The sequence below is a fragment of the Nanorana parkeri genome, unplaced genomic scaffold (assembly GCF_000935625.1).
Source record: "Nanorana parkeri isolate BGI_ZX_2015 unplaced genomic scaffold, ASM93562v1 scaffold562, whole genome shotgun sequence".
Classification (NCBI taxonomy): domain Eukaryota; kingdom Metazoa; phylum Chordata; class Amphibia; order Anura; family Dicroglossidae; genus Nanorana; species Nanorana parkeri.
Genome location: NW_017306830.1, coordinates 577786 through 595427, shown reverse-complemented (window position 1 = coordinate 595427; position 17642 = coordinate 577786). Strand labels below are relative to the sequence as shown.

The window sequence follows — 17642 nt, the reverse complement described above, 5'->3', positions numbered from 1 at the left end:
CGGGACCATATAGTTGTTATATTTAGCTAAAAGGCCCATAGGATGAGATTCTCATACAGACAAACTCCTACTCACACAGTATTCTCCCCGTCATTGTCACTCAATACCTATTCTCCAGAATTCTCACCTCTACTTCTCTATTTTTATCTTCTATGCTGATGAACTTGTTTTTAACAAGGAAATCTTTTCTCAGAACCTTTAACTTCCTGTCACTACAGATTGTAAAGATTTTATTGTAAACACACTGTTAAAATCGTTTGAGAAGAGAACAAATTCTATGTGCATGTAAAATGGGTGCCTTGTATTGCGTGGCCAGGAGGGTCCTGGGGGCGCCCCCAAAATGCAGTGGTGCTCTTCAATGCATATAGAAGTTGTTGCTTTGCCCGTGTGCCCCCTGTGCCCAGCTATTAGCTTCCAAGTGTGCTGGGTGGCTTCACTGGTCAATAGTAAGACACGGAAAGTAGGAAGGGGCATGCAGAACACAGACGGAATAAAGTCCCTATTTGCACATTACATCCCTATTATTATTCCCTTCAGTACACAAACATGTTCATACTGCTTTGTATTCTGTTAGGTCTTGGCTGTGTACTTTGGTGTTATTAAAAAGACTAAACTCTGAGCAAACCGCTAAATACACCGAATACATACAAACAGGTGGGAGCTGTTTAGCCTGCCAAAGGATTTGTATTTCTGCCCACCATGTTCTGAGATTTACACAGCTCTGCCACACAGCATAGGCCTGTTTGGCATGGGAAGATATGGATTTATCTCTGCTGCAGTTAGAGTATCACCAGAACATGAAAATATGTGTTAAATCCTCCAGGGAACAAAGTGCATGTAGCAGGTCCCATTTTGATCTGTGGTTGCTTTGTGCAATAATAGCACATTTTTATGTCTGTTTGTGGTACATGTCAGCTACACCCCAGGCTGAAGACCAATTTATGGGCATTCCCACCGGGGAGTTACTGTACCCACCACCCACTGTTTCTAGAGTGATGTTAATAGTCTGCAAGGTCTTGTTAGGAATACTTGCTGGGACTTCATCATAATACACACCTTCCATCATGCAACCATGACATGCGCAGCTCCTTGGGGCACCTAGAGCAGGTCAGACGTGATAAGTGTGTATTCAGGAGATTCTTCTTCCGTGGCACACAATGTCAGGCCTCATTCATGCTGGGCGATTTGGATTCTCTGCTGCAGAAACCTACAGATAACGGAGGCAGGAAACCCAGATGTTCCTTTTAGATGTGGCTGTTGTACCTGCTCAAGTTAAATCTTAAAAATTCAAGTACCTTAACTATTAACAAAACTGGCCTCCATTTGTGTATCACTCGGCTGTAGACCCTCAAATCATCTCTGAATTGGTGCTGACACTGTCCTTCCTTCAGGAGAGTGGCTACTTTTGTTCCCCATGGTCCCTGTGTGTTGTAAAGTAACATGTGGTTTATGATAATAATGGAGCATTGTTGATAATGAGCACTACACTTTGTTGTACCTGATATAACCGGACTCTACACCATCTGAATTTCCAAATTGGGGGACATACAGTATACATCAATGCACAAACAGGGAGGCCACTCCATGCTTCTACAAGGTACAGCTACACACCAGAAGGCCAGACATGACCTTAACAAGGCAGCTGAAGACTTCCAGTGTGTGTCTGCTAATCCAAAATATCATGCCCGAGACTCACCCCCTTATAGGGCCAGCGGGAGCTGGTGGGAAGGGGTTAACATCAGCGATTTAAACTGCACTTCTTTTCGCAGAACACGCAGCCCAAGTAGAATAAACAGCACTGTTACTGATTACCAAAGTCAACAGCTAAATCCGCTGCCCATCTCTAACCTCATCCTCTGCCAGCTGACACAGAACAATGATATATGGTGCTAACAGCAGTGCAAAGTGTGGGACATACGAGCTGTGATTGACAGCCGGGCTTCACCTTCGCTACGCTGTCAAAGTGCCAAGCGGACAGAGTCCAGTGAGGAATATCGAGGAAACGACGTCTCCAAGGACGGACGGGAGCAGAGTGTTCTACATTGATTATGCACCGGTGAGTTTATAAATTAAATAGTTCATATTCAGCAGCGACGTCTGTAAGAATGTTATGGAAAGGGTTGCTTTAAAGCAGTGGTTCTCAACCTGTGTAACCTTGGGACCCACATTTGTCCTCGGTCATTAAGTCGTGACTCAAGTTGCACTGCAATGTTCCATGTTGCGGTACTGGGCTTTCCGGTGCAGACGATCGAACTGTGGGTGGGAGGTGCGTTTGGGTTGCCATTACGGAACCTGGAGTGGATCCTCACCCTGGGGTCCAGTGTGGACTGCTGTGCCGTGATGGAGCTCAATCCATATGTGTAATGCTTGTAAAGCTCCCGTGCGTGCCCCTAGAGGTGCCGGGAGCCAGAATGTGATGAGCTGTAAGCAATGCACGTATGGATGGAGCTCCCTCGCGACCATAGGCCCAGCCCACCTCACCCCACCCCACCCCAAGTCGACACTCTGCACCGGGCATATTTTCAAATGGCTGCTCGATGCGAGAACTGACAGTGCTGCTCTAGGGGGAGGCTAAGGATCCTCTCACCTAGAAAAGTGGAAGGCATGTGACGACCCACCAGTTGAGAACCAAGGCTTTAAAGGCTATCTCTATGTAAATCCTGTATTTCTATATTGAATTTCCATAAGTTCTATCCCACTTCTAATAACCAGATCCACTTAGAAGTTTGTAAACGTACTTATTGACAAAGCCCATAGGTAGGGATGCACTGATACCGGTTTTTCCGTAATGAGTACCGATATTTTAAGTCGCCCGGCTTCCTGATTGCCTGTGAAGCCGGTGTTCTGGCGAAAGAACACCGGCTTAACATGCCGAGGCTGCCGGCTGCTCTTAAAAACTGTATTTTTTAAAAGTTTTTTCTTTATGTATGGGGATCCAGGGCAGTACCTGGATCCCCATAAGTATCCCCCAGGGCAGTTCCTGGATCCTCATACACCTTTTTATGGCCAATAACTTGCATATAAGCCTTCAAAATGGGGACATTTGATTTTCCGAGTTCTGCTCCCATAGACTTGCATTGGGTTCGAATTCAAACTTTTTGGATGTTCTAAAGTTCGAATTTGAACGGAACTCGGAGCTGTTAGACTCATCACTCCTGCCTACCTCTGCTACAGAGTGTCACTTGAGGGGGCTGCTGACTTTACATCCAAGATGGCAGCTCCCAGCAGCAGCCTCAGGGCCGGTGCACACCTAGACGACACCCCACCATGCGGCAATTGTGCACGATTCCCGCGCGGTCAGGAGTTGCCCAGGTGTGCACCGATCGCGCTGTGGGTGCCATTATTTTCCAATGGCGCCCCAGTCAGTGCTTCTGAACATGATCGTGGCTAAAACAGACACGCGCTGTTCATCGCAGAAAAAAAGGTACTTGCGGTGGGGTGTCGCCTAGGTGTGCACTGGCTCTTAGTGCTTTTGGATATTCACATAAGGGAGGCTTTTATATATATACAACATGCATTAAATATGTTAAATGCACCTATAATCTCAGTCCCAGGACTGGTGGAGGTGCACCGACCGGTCTCTCAGGAAGAACAACATTTCATACATCTATGAGGAGCAATGCAGTGGCTCTCCTCAGATCAGAGCTGCAGGCTCTTGTCACACAGGTGTGACCGCAATCTATGTGACATCATGTCACCCGGCCGGTTAGACGGTGTATTCTAGAAACAGTCCAAAGGTTGGCTGTACAGGGAGGAGGCAGAGTGCGATTCTGTGCAGGAGCAAGGCAGCATGGCGGGGAAAAAGTGAGTAGAAAGTCTCCTCATGGAGGAAGGTTCTGGGGTGCATGGGGGAAGGATGGTGGGGACATTTGCAGCTTTAACCTCTTTCTGGTCACACTCAGACTCAGGTGATGTGGAAGCCTTGTCGTATCTTTTCGCTTGGTTGTGGACATATACTGTACACATACACACACACACACACAGCGGACTTTATAAAAACCGGAACAGAAATCTGAAGCAGTCGCCCATGGCAACCAATTGGCTTCTCTTTCACTTTAAAAGCTTAATTGAAGAAACTGAACAGGGAGACTGATAGGTTGCCATGGACGACTGCTCCATTTCTGATAAATTTACCTCTTGACCAGTGACACAAGACAGCCGACATCTTATCTGCCTTTGGGGTCACAATGTCACTGCTCTACTGACGAGTACTCAATTCTAAAAGTTTCATTTACAGCGACACTACAAAGGAGGTATTCTTTTTTTTTTTTTTATATCTAGGTAACTATTACAATGCCCATTGGATCCAAATTGTATCTGTTTAAGACCAGGTGAAGTGCAACTGAGGACCAAACTTTGTCTTTTAGTTTTGGGAGTGTAAAGAGATTAGAAACCTTGTCAGGTTTTTAGTGCCGTCTGTGTCCCCGATAGAGAGATTCACACTCCCTCTTGGCCCTGATGACAGTTATCATCACTGAAAAAGAAAATGCCAATTTTTGGTTTGTCACAAGAACAGGAAAAGGAGGGGAAATCTTTCACTGGGGACACTAGTTCTGGTGACCACTAGGGATTTCCTTTTTTTTCCCCACCAGGGATTTTGTTTTGGAAAGTTGATCAGAAATCTACACGTCTCAGATAGCCCAGCTCTATTCCTATAGAAATTATCTTAAAGTGTATTTCCACCTTTGCAGCCATATTGTGAAGACACCTAGTTTATATGTAATAATAGTAAAGATAAGTAGTATCAATAATATGTGGTTCAGTTTTGGTCACCAATCCACAGAAAGGATGTCCTGGAGCTGGAGTGAGTCCAGAGAAGAACAACGAAACTCATTAAGGGGCTGGAGGATCAAAGCTATGAGACGAGGTTACTAAAATTAAAACTTGTTCACGCTGGAGGTGAGGAGCTTAAGGACGGGACATAATTTTGATGTACAAAATGTTTGGTGGCGATGACAACATCCGCCACAAACATTTTACTCTAAACTCACTAACAAGGACTAGAGGACACCACCTAAAATTGGTGGAGACAAGATTTAACCACAAGGGGCGTAGGCAGGGCCGTAGATAATTTTTTTCCCCTGGGGGGGTTCAGCTTCCTCCAATTATAAGACTTTATCTAGCAGACACACCAAGACTTTATCTAGCATTTGAAATAGCTTGAAAACCTTTTGGCTTTAAATAGTGAAGCTTTTCCAGTGCTAGTATGGCCCCTATGGATCATGCAAAAGCTTCAAGTACTCATATGAACCCACAGGTCACCTTAATAATAATAAATATATATGTACACGCGCACAAAGCCACACACACACACACACACACACACGATGCACCGATACTTGGCATTTTCATGAGAACTACCAGGGTTGCAGCTGGGACCTAGCTCTGGCGCTCCACCATTGTCCTGAAATCATTAGTCTGTATTGTTTTACAAAAACTGTCACATGACAATAAACAAAAATGGTATCGGTGCATCCCATAACACACACACAAACACATTATATATATATATATACATATACACACATGCACACACACAATATATATATACATACACAAATAAATGCAAACGTACATACACTTCCTGCTGCATAGAAATAATAAAATAAAAGAATAATAAAATATTACAAAAAATAAGAATAAATTGATGAAACTAAAATATATACGTATGGGTTCGGAGTAAACACCATAAGTGGTTCAATGTGTATGTGAACAAAGACCAGTTTCCTTATAATTATGATCTGCGTAGACACAAAGGTGATCTCTGTGCTTCTGAACCATTCCCCTCAGGAGCAATTTCTACATTTTTGCACACACAGGATAAAAATCTGAATTGTTTGCTAGAAAACAGCTGACGACCCCCAAACATTTCTAGATTTTCTGATAGCCGAGGTCCTGTAGAATAAAAAATGCTAGTTGCAATTTATGTTGCGCAAATGATTATCAAACCGATATTTTATGATTAAATACACTACAATGAATTTTAGTGCAATTGATGCAATAAACGTTACTTCCGCTTTCAGTGATAGGAGAGGAGATCAGATGATGGAAGTGTGCTGTTCTCCCTCCGATCCAGGAGGAGAGACCCTCCATGCTGGTCCCAGGCCCGCAAAGGGGAAAGCGGAGCCTGGGATAGCCAGCAGCGGCTGCAGAGGGTAGCACACTCCCCAGCTGCATACAAGTGATCGGGCGGCTCTATAGCCACCTGAACCCTTTTTTGTGACAGCCAGGCAACGGGTATAAAAAAACAACAACTGCAGCTGCCGTGATCTTGGTGTAACCACTTCAGGATCGCGCCATTTATACACGTGTTGTGGTCCTGAAGTGGTTAAACGAAAGGTCATAAATTCTTTAAAAGAGAACCATGAGGTAAGTGTTTTTCCCCATAGTTCTCTTTAAGGTCACTGGAGGACATATACTAACCTCCCCCCGTGACCCAAAGCTCAGTATATAGCGAGCTATTGCCTGCGATATATTGAGAGCGCCGCAGCTGGGATGGATCCCGACAATACTGTCGAAATCCACCTAGCTGCGTGAGTGACAACTGGCGTGAGTACATGCGGCCTATCTAGAGGTTGAGCAGCTGTGCCCGCCGCCTCCCCGTTCGTTCCTCCACTCAGAGGTGAAGGATCGGAGAAGGGGAATCCCTGCGGGGCATGTTCGGCGGCATGTTTCTGCTCTCTTCCCGATCGATAGAGCCGACCTGCGACAGCTTCTTTGTCATACGTTGGCTCTAAGCGCTTGTTCACACCGAAAGCGGTGCATTCCAGAGCGGTAGCTGCTGGAACGCACCGCGATCTTCCCCTTGCGTTCTGGAGCGGGAGGCGGCAAGCCCTATTTTTTGAGCTTACAGTGGAACGGAACGCAGACAAAGTTTTGACACGCGTCCGATCGCACTGTGGGCGGGGGTGTGTGGAAGCGGTGCCACTGAATTCAATGCACCACCACGCCCCCCTCCCGCCCCAGGAAGCAGGGGGACATTTTGTGAGCGATCGCGGTGCGTTCCAGCAGCTACCGCTCTGCTTTCGTGTGTGAACAAAGCCTAACTATGAGGATGAGTGGAAATCACTCACCTCAGTTTTCTTTAAAGGAGAACTATGAGGTGAGTGCTTTTCACTCACCTCATAGTTCTAGCCGACCTGTGACAATGAGACTGTCACAGGTCGGCTCAGTAGATCGGGAGGTGAGCGAACACATACGGGGTTCGCTCACCTTTCGATCCTGTCACGGCTCTCTGCCGTGACAGGGGGAGGGGCTGTATTCCCCGCTCCGATCTGCCAGCGCTGACTGGCGGAACAGACGGGGAGGGGGCGGGTACAGCTGGCTCTGCCTCTAGATAGGCAGAGCCAGCTGTCACTCACGCAGCTGGGCGGATCCCGTCATCTAAAGCCCCGTTCACATTGAGCGATTTATCGCGCGGTAATCCCCGCGATGTCGCGGCAAATTACCGCGCGATATTGCGCTCCAATGCATTTCAATGGGGCAAAGAGTCCTGCTGTTGCGGGTCGTGTGTCGCTACAGCAGGACCCTTTTTGGAGCGGATTTAGCCGCGATTCAAGCTTGCTCAATGCAAGCTTGAACGCGATATCGCGCTGCAAATCTCGTGATATCGTGCAATATGCAAATCGCGCGACAAACGCGCGATTTGCATATCGCGCAGTGGGAACGGGGCCTAAGTCGGGATCCGCTCCAGCTGAGGCATCTCAGTATACCGCGAGCTGTAGCTCGCGGTATACTGAGCCTAGGGTGACGGGAGGACGCTAGTTTGTGTCCTCCCGTTACCCTAAGGAGAACTATGGGGAAAAACACTAACCCCATAGTTCTCCTTTAAGTTTCCACAACTTGACTGTAATTATTTGTTGTGTAAACACATGTAACAAAAATAATCACTGTGCTTCTCAACCAAAAATACAGGAAATATCTCTCACAGAGGACTCACAATGCTACTATAAACATAAAATGTAACAAATCCAGAGCTCAGATACGGCAGCGATACAAAAAATACACTTTTATAAGGTTACATGTTCCCATTCACATAGCGCAACATCAAATATTTACAATGTGTTTCTTCCCATCTTACTCTTTTCTGAAAACTCCAAAATTGAAGTTTTTTTCATTCTTGGTCATTTCACGGAGGGGGGCTTGAGGGGGGTTAATGTTTATAATAATGTCTACAAAAGGGTGGATTTTACAGGTAAATAACATGCATAAAACATGTTCAATGCAAATGTAATCTTATGGATCATCAGAAGGTCTTTAATAATCACTGTTTCTTTGAATAATTGAAAATATGGATCGGAAAACAGCAAACATCATAAAGTTATTTAACGATTTCCTAATTACTTTTTGAAAACGGGTCTACATCATAGTGAAAGTTTTAGTTTAGCCATCTTCAGCCAATATTCTTGCAATGGGGCAAAAAATATTCATCTATGGCCAACCTTCAGTATCCAACTAGACCTAGCAGTTAAAGCTATCCTTGTAGGATGCTGGAGGCATTGACACATTTCTGTTTCCTTAACAGGCGTGGGAATACTCGGGGAGAGCAAGGCTCCCATTCGGAGTTTAAGTACCTGGTGGACTCTGAGGAGGAAGGAGAAGAAATATTTCTGGAGAAGGACTTTGACACAGTTGACTCTTTCTGGAGTCTCCCAAGCTACAAGACAATGGCAGCTATAGGTGTTGGGATTATATTGCTCTGCTTGCTGGCAGCTGGTTTTGCTTATCTGTCTGGAAAATCAGGATGTACACTAGTAGATGTATCAACATCATGTGGAAAGGTTCGTGGTCATCATTGTGATCATGTTTATATGTTTAAAGGGATTCCTTATGCCAGTCCCCCCACTGGGCCATTGCGTTGGAGGCCTCCTGTGGAGCCCACCTGCTGGAATGACACTCTCAGTGCCACAGAGTTCAAGCCCATGTGTGCCCAAGTGAGGCCTTTGAATGCCACAGGCACAGTGATGGGCTCAGAAGATTGCCTGTACGTTAATGTGTGGACACCATCACTGGATCTTGAAGCCAAACTTCCAGTCATGGTTTGGATCCACGGAGGCTACCTTTTAATTGCCAGTGGGTCAGAGCCTGGCTATTGTCCAAATGAAGATCTGGTAATGCACAGCCATATGGTTCATGTCAGCTTTAACTACCGTCTTAATGCATTTGGATTCCTGGCTTTGGCTGAACTCCGAGAAGGATCTCCCACCAACACCTCTGGTAAATATAACACAAAGCAATCAAAGAGCTTGTATCTGTCAGTGCCGACATCCCAATCATTTTTTTATTTCTTCTTTACTTTAATCTTTAATAGTCAAGATTTATTTAGGGCCATTTTTCTGCTTATTGCCTGCTGTCAGTATGGAGATGGTGCAGTTATTGTGCAGCTATCAGTTTTAGACAAGGAGATAGGGTTCAGCTACATCAGTGCTGAAGGTGCAACTGTGTCAGATGATCCCAATTACAATTACTACTTCCTGCTATTTACTGTCTATGTGCTCATATTATAGAGGTAAAAAACACAATTCATCTACTTACCCGTTTTGATCAAAGAGCTTAATGGGACCTTCAAAAACGTTTGCATATGAGCCGAGGGGTGTCTGTTTAGACTTTGCAACTCCATTTTACCTCTGCACCTAACCATCAGTTGGTTACATTTACAGCTCCTGGCTACTGTACAGATATAATATTAACTTTGGGATGCATTATTTATTTGCATGTAAACATAATGGATGTCAGAGAGCTGAAAGTCCTTTTCTTCGGTTCCAAGAGAGGTGGCAGAGCTAAATAAAATCTAGGACTTGAGCCTAGTTGGGAAAGTGGGTCCTTATACAGTATTTTGCTGGCCTCTGGTTTTAAAGGATCACACCCCCCTCCCCCCCCCAAAAAAAAAGAAGGGGAGGAGCTATAGTTAGTATGCAGTTTTCTCTTAAATATCCACATTAGTAGATATTCCAGTATAGAATTGATTCTGCCAGATCCGGTATAAATTGGATTTTGCCACGTTTCCCCCTAGCACCTTGTATTGGGACATCTGGTTCCAATAGTGGACCAGTAAGACCACAGACGCCGGAGTGATGGTTGCCAAGGCAGTGACCTGAAATTTCTGCCTCTGCATGGGTAATCCTAGATCCTCTCCTCCTATTATTCTTATAATAAAAGAAAGAGCCCCCTCACTTGTTTACATTTTTTGCAGGGAGGAGGCACATTCCCTGGTGGTCCAGTGGTGGGATTAGTATGGTCTGCACTTTAGGCTGGTGCAGACTTTAGTAATCCCTCCCCTTTGGCTGGCTTTCGGCCTCAGTGAAGGCTGTCAGAGTCTCAGTTGCACGTCGCTGACTCACACTGAGCCTCCTCCCTGCACCACCAGGAGCAGCTGTGCGGTCTGCATCCAACAGGGATGCAGACCGTGTAGCTGCTCCGCCAAGTTAGGTAAGCGGTCTGTGACTGCATGCCTGACTTGTCTGCCGACTGTGGACGGCATGGTATGGGATCTCGGGCCGGAATTGGCTCACGGGCCGGTACTTTGACACCCCTGCTGTAAACATTGACCGCTGTTCTACAGCTACAATAGTCCTCTTAAAATCCTTAGTCGTAGTATTAAAGAAAAACGTGCCAAGACCTTTCTTCCTTATTCCATAAACGTAATCATCTCCAACGGCCTTTATCTAGCATTAGTAAGCAAGAAGATACTTGATAGAGGCCATGGGGGCTGGGGAATCTGGTTCAGTTTATGGAATAAGGAAGTAGGTTTGATTGTTATTGCTGCTGCAGTCAGCGCTTGGTGGGATGTGCACTATGTGGATCATTACTCACATTTTAATTTGTCTATCCAAACCTAGATTTACACAACCATGCTAGACAGCTCAGGCAGAGTGATGACTCAAATGGTCCCCTTCTGCACTCAGGCAATACAGCTTGGTCACTGACCAAGTGCACAAGGCCTCAATTGTGACTGGACAGTGAAAGAGCAGCAGATGGCTGATGAGCTCATCTCTCTGCTCACTCCTGTTTCCTCCTATCTGCATGGTTCTTGTCGCCACATCCGACTGGCCAATAGTAAGTCAAAAAGGTACCTACATTTTTTGCATTTAAAAATAAATGTAAAGATTTCTTTTAATAAACACATAGATGCATTCATGAGGTTTTTCTATGACATTAGCCCTGAGAATAATCTGTTTCTCAATCATTGACTTGCAGGAAATTATGGATTAATGGATCAGTTGGCTGCTCTAAAATGGGTACAGAAGAACATCCAATATTTTGGCGGTGACCCAAACAAGGTGACAATTTATGGCCAAAGCTCAGGTGAGCACAGTGCGCTAAAATTAAATCATAACCACAATAAACAGTCTTCTGTCTTTATATATTTACTTCCTGTAGCCCAGGAGCTCACAATGAAATGCCCCTCCAGGTATGTGTTCTTAAGGTGGCTCATTTATTCACAAGCCAACCGACTTATTTTCTTCACATCAAACATATATGTATGTAAATGTCTTAGGAAAATCAAAATACTAAATTGCCTTTTGGGGGGGGTTGGGGGTTATGGGGGGTAGTTGCTTGAGAATTACTAAACTCTCAAGTAACCAGAAACTACAGTTATCCGGCACCTACCGACCCCCGTGGGTGCCAGCTAACTGGGAGTTTATTGTATTATTATATTATTATTATAAAACTGCTGAAGTAAAGCTTCTCGCAGACACCATTATGAAAAAAGTCTTGTTATTTTTATGGTTTTGGCTATCCTCATATGAATGCTCTTCTTAATGAAGGAGGAACTTCAGTCTGGACCATGATGGTGTCCCCTTTGGCCAAGGGTCTTTTTCATCGAGCCATTGATATGAGTGGATCGTCTGTGTTTAAAGCCACTATGGCTGAGGCAGAAAAGGACAACATGGTTTTCCTGAAGAAGACAGGATGCAAAGATGCTGAGTGTTTGAGGCAGCTGAACATAACCAAGATCCTTCAAGTAAGTGTCAATGACAGTTGAGAAGTTTACAGTCAATGGACAGAAAGGGTTTAGGGCTTTTGGGTCCTAAGTAGGGTGAACACATTACTGTAACTGATGAGATACACCATATTGCCAAATGTTTGTGAACATCAAACCATAACACCTATCATATTGCAAACCTACAATTGAAAGTTTAGTTGTTTCGAGTGAAAGGTACGGTTATTGCTACAGCATACAAAGACATTTTAGACAACTGTGTGCGCTTTTATCCATGTGACAACAGCTTGAGTAAGACCCTTCTCTGTTCCAGAGTGATTGCGCACAAGGCCAGGCCCCTAAAGACATGGTTTGGTGGGTTTGGTTTGGAGGAACCCCAGTGACCTGCACAGAGTCTTGATCTTAACCCTACTGAACACCTTTATAATGAATTGGAACTCCAATTGCAAACCAGGAGCTAGGTCTTCACATCCAACCTCAATACTTGACCTCACACATGTTTGGTTTTTTTTCAGGCTCAATGGCACATATTCCCACAGACACACTCAAAAATCTTGTGGAAAGCCTTCCCAAACCAGTGGAGGCTTTTATAGCTGAAAAAGCGCCGGGAGTGTCGGGTGAACGGATGATCCGACACTCTCGGCGCAGAGATTGGGGGCCCGCTGGCCGCTGGGTACCAATCCGGTGCTGGGACTGTGCTGGGCCCCCCCCAGGTCTAAGCCCTGGTGCGCCCGCACCGCCTGCACCAGCGGTAGTTCCGCCACTGGGTGCAACCCCTTAGTTATGCACATGGTTTTGGAATAGAATGTCCAACAAGCTCACCAGGTCAGATGTCCACAAACGTTTGGCCATGACATGTATTATCACTTTTTTGGAGTGCTATATATATATATACACACTTTGCAGATTGATAAAAGGTAATGTCAGCTACACCTAAAATAAACTTCCTTACCTAGTTGTACAATACAAGTGACATACTCCCAGAACATAGACATGGAGGGTTTACTTTCAGATATTGTTGGGCAAATGTTCGATTTGCAGGTGCGTTGAGCAAACATGCTGAAAAGTTAGCCAGTTGCAAACTTTAATGCAAACCCCATTGAAGTCAATGAAAAGTGAATCTTGAAAAAACATTTTCAAGGCTAATAGACAAGGGATAGGGAGCTGGGCACTGTTTTGGGGAACTAATCTAAGCCTTTTTAGTAGGCTGCATTGGAGGAGTGAGAGATGAGGCACTTTATATCCAGAGATAACATTTGCACTGGATTATGTCAGAGACACAAGGCAGAAGTATTAAACGAACACATGTATGCCTTTTTAGTAGGCCATGTTTGAGGAGTTAGAGACAAGGTAGTTCTTATCTAAAAATATAAATTGCATTGGATTAGGTGAGAGACACAAAGTGGAAATATTTAATAATTGGCAGGAGATGATAATGGATGGAAGGCCAGCAGTGCGGGCAGGAGATAGTAATGACTGGCAGGCCAGCAGCAGTGGCAGGAGATGGTGATGGATGGCAGGCCGACAGTGATATTAGTATACAGTAATGCTCTATGGCCGGGGTATTCAAAGTTCGGCACTCCAGCTGTTGTGGAACTACAAATTCCACGAGGCATTGCAAGACTGTGGCAGAAATGAGCATGACTCCCAGCAGCAGATCCACTTCCTGTCCTGGCCATAATGATTCACCTGACCAGATTTCCCCGGTCACAAGTCATCCCTACTCTCAAATAAAATGATCTACTTATTTTATGGCAATGTAGCTTTCTGAGTGATATAATATAACCTGTGTTATTTCTAGTCCATCCCTTGGAATGAATACCCAGAATGGGCAGCAGAAGACCTGTTTGACTTGCCACAAAACAAAAAATTGATTGGCTCGTTGCCTGTAGTGGATGGATATGTGGTGCCATTTCCTCCATTGGATATATGGAAGGAGAAGAAAGAAGGCTACAGTGATGTGCCATATGTGATCGGTACCACCCTGCAAGAAACTGAATTTGCGTAAGACAATAATTATCATCTCTTGAATTCAGCGACAAGGTCCAGGGGAGGATCAGGTTCCTTTGGCCTGTGAGGAAAACACAACCAACTGTTATATACTGTATTTCTATATAGGTACTGTATAAGCCAAAATTCTAAACACCTCCCCCCCCCCTTCCCCCAGAGCTTTGGTACATGCACAGTTTGTACATAAGATTATCATTCTCAGCTTAATGCCATCAGTTGACATTTACATGAACATGCAACACCACCAGAACAAATTTTAAAAGACTTGAAGTGACCCACTACCTTTCTTCCACATGACAGTATCGGTTCTTAGCGCTTAGCAACTTATGGCCCAGCGCTGACACATGGGGACTGGGAGAGAGTCCATAGCCCTGTGTAAGCTCTAATTTGTAACTTGGAGCATAGACAGAACTTTTCCGAACTCCAGGCGGCAAAACAGAGTGTTGGCAAGTCAAAGGCAGATACACATGGGTCAGCCTTAAAGTGAACCTGTACATTGTCCTTCATGGGCAAATCACAGGTTCATTAAACCAGGCTGACCGACCTTTGGCAGACTTTGGTCAGCTTTGGACACAATTATTTGGTTTTGGGACACAGTTATTGGCGTCTCAAAATCTTAGCAACTGTTGACCAAATATGCCAAATTCTAAATGTTTCTTCTGAGCTTTATCCACTGGGCACCATAACCCAGGAACCATGAAGAAACTGACTGTACATTACACTCCGTGAAAGTTTGCAGTGGGCATGTTGGATAAAATACACAATTCACAGTGGAGGTCATTGAATTCCTTTCCAGTCACTGCTGATTATAACCCTATCCTTTCCATTATACTGCTTGGAGGGAGGCCTGGACTTTGCCTCTCCCAGGCCCTCAGAATGCTCCCCATTTATACTCTCACTACACTGTGTTTCCCACTAGAGCAGTGGTTCTCAACCTGTGTAACCTCAGGACCCACATATGTCCTTGGTTATTAAGTTGCAACCCAAGTTGAACTGCAATAGAACACATGGCATGTGGTACCACACGTTCTGATGCGGGCAATAGAACTGTCGGTGGGAGATGCATTTGGGATGCCATTCAAATGAATGGCAATGCAATGCACTCCCATACCAGAATGTGCTGTGACGGAGCGCCATCCGTATGTGCATCACATGTAGAGGTGCCAGGAGCCAGAATGTGACATCACTCCTGTCCAGGCACCTCTACAGGATACGCAAGGGTGCTGTAAGCAATGCACGTATGGATGGAGCTCCCTTCTGCTCCTCCACATAGTCAGCGGCCAATGTGGGGTGGTGCAGGTAATCCCTACAAAGCAGGAAGGCGGAATGGGTCCATGATGGTGAGGTTTAGTGACCAGTTTGGTAAAGCCTTTGTCTCTGGGACATTAATAACTTATGGCTATAGAAAGGTGACCGCAGGCTCCAGCTGGTGGTCTTTTTAGAAAGGCCTAAATTCCAGCAGGATACAGTGCTTACTACAGTGTTACATTGCCTTATGCCAAATGTTGTTTTCAGCTGCGGCTATATACTATGCATCCCATGGTTCAATGTAATTATATTTTATATATTATATAGTATATTTTTTTTTTCCACAGCCCATTTTTCGCTAACCTGTCCAAGTGGACTGAGGAGGATTATCGCTGGTTTGTCAAATGTGAGTGTTCTCCCACCGATTACATTTTAAACTTTACATGAATCTCCAATCATACTTATATAGGATGACTTGTGTAATATTCTTCTCAGTACGTCTGAACACATTTGGGGCAAGTCTGGCAGACGAAGCTCTGAATCTCTATCGCACCTTGGAGTTCTGCACCCAACCTGAGAGATGTGTGGAGAAGACTTACATGACTATGGTGTCCGACCTGAGAGCCTCCTGTCCCAACAACGAGTTGGCCAAACAAGCAGCAGGTACATGTATATCCTCTCTCTGGGAATTCTATTGCCTCTTTGTTTACAAAATGTAAAAGTTCAAAGCAAATCTGTCATCTGCCCTTTATATTTTTTATTGCTGTGTCCCTCTTGGAGATTTACACTCACTTTTTGTCCTGGTGATATGTTGTCAGAGACAGGAACTCAGTGGAAATCTTACCGTACCAACAGGGACCTGGATAGCAAGACAATGTGTCAGAGGATTTAACCCAAAAAACAGACATTTCCCAGCACACTCACCAGCCAGCCTGCAAAGAAAAAAAGTTTTAAAAAAAAGTACACTGTCCTAACTACTAAGGTTAAAAAACAGAGGTTTTAGTTGCACAACTTTTGCAGAATATGTGGAAGCCGCACTGCCTCATCAAGGCCCTCCGTGTAGTGTGGTCCTAACTCTAACCTATGAGAGTCTCCATCTTGGAGCACATATAGCAAAGAATGAATTGGGTGCAGGTTGGCAAGGAGGTAGCCCATCCCTCCTTAAAGCCACAGGGACACACCAGGAGTCCTGCACATCACAGTGGCAGCTGAAGTCCCCAGTGTGTCCCCACACCACATCCAACAAATGGCAAACACACTCATCAATTCATAATTAACTAGCTTTAAATCAAGGTGCACATGGAAGGGCTTTACACAGTACAAAAACTGGAGGATTTAACCCTTCCTAGGTATCCACAAAGTGGATAGAAGACTCACATTTCTATCTTTATTTTCCTATATTTCCACATGGGATTGGGACTGATTTTGTTTAAAATTCTCAGTGAAAATGTCACTTCTTACTCTCCTACTGCAGTGCTCTTTGTTGGCATAGCTGAGAGGGTGTGTCTGACCAGATATGTTACCGAGTGCTGATTACGGAGAGCACTGGGTCACACTCTAGTGCCTCTTGGACTACACAGTCATAATTAGACTCAACTGCACAACAACTGTAATAGGAAAGTAGAGATAAGACCAGGAAAATGGAGATTGTTAGTACAATGTGTGACTGCATATCTATTTTCTGTAACTCCAGTTGGGCTTTAAGCTTTTAAAATGTTTTTGAACTCAATGGGACATTTAGGGTATAGGGGAAGCTTTTCACTGAAAACCCGATGTAGGGTCTCCCCAAAAAGGTCACCAGTTAACACATATTAGAATGAAAAACTGAACTGTTCTATGTGACTGATGACCATTCATTGCTCTGTAATTGCAGCTGCATTGTCCAGCCCCGTCTACCGCTATCAGGTCACCTACAATCCATCTCGGCCAGTTAGAGTCAATAACCTCTTCTCCTATGAGAGCTGGTTCTCTTTTCATATGCTGGATACTCTGGGATTTTTCGGAACTCTGGATTACTCGCTTGGAGAGACCACAGAAGTCGATCGGGACTTTCAAAGGCTGATCAGAAAATACTTTGTTTACTTTGCTAAAGAAGGTAAGAACAAGCCTCAGGAGTGTTTGTCCCTCAGCAGCTGGAGGCCAGTGTATTACACACACTGGGTACAAGCTGCATAATTCCAACATTCCCTCAGCAGCTGGAGGCCAGTATAGTGCACACATTGGCTACAAGCTGCAGCATGCCAATATCCCTACTGCAGTGCTTTACAGATATTGAAACGTCAAGGCCAACATTGATGAAAATACTAGTTGCCTGGGTGGCTCCATTTTCAATAATTTAAGCCACTAATAGCTGGATCAACTAAGGAGCAGGGCGAGTCAGGAGAAGTTGAAACTCCTGATCTGCATACTTGTTGTAGGTCATTATCTTAGAAAGTACTAA

At 44.7% G+C, this 17642-nt stretch overlaps 1 protein-coding gene across 2 annotated transcripts in view; it reads left to right on the top strand.

The window, feature by feature from the left end:
- Window positions 1-3781: 3781 nt before the first annotated feature.
- Window positions 3782-17642, top strand: part of LOC108791619 (para-nitrobenzyl esterase-like) — a 36396-nt gene continuing 22535 nt past the window's right edge. The window contains exons 1-5 of one of the 2 annotated variants that reach the window (XM_018562160.1): window positions 3782-3804; window positions 8525-9216; window positions 11197-11304; window positions 11769-11965; window positions 13746-13948. In XM_018562160.1, the coding sequence (XP_018417662.1) occupies window positions 3791-3804; window positions 8525-9216; window positions 11197-11304; window positions 11769-11965; window positions 13746-13948 (1214 nt within the window). In that variant the 5' untranslated portion in view covers window positions 3782-3790. The remainder of the gene's footprint in view (window positions 3805-8524; window positions 9217-11196; window positions 11305-11768; window positions 11966-13745; window positions 13949-17642) is intronic. The other variant, XM_018562159.1, reaches the window with a different exon arrangement.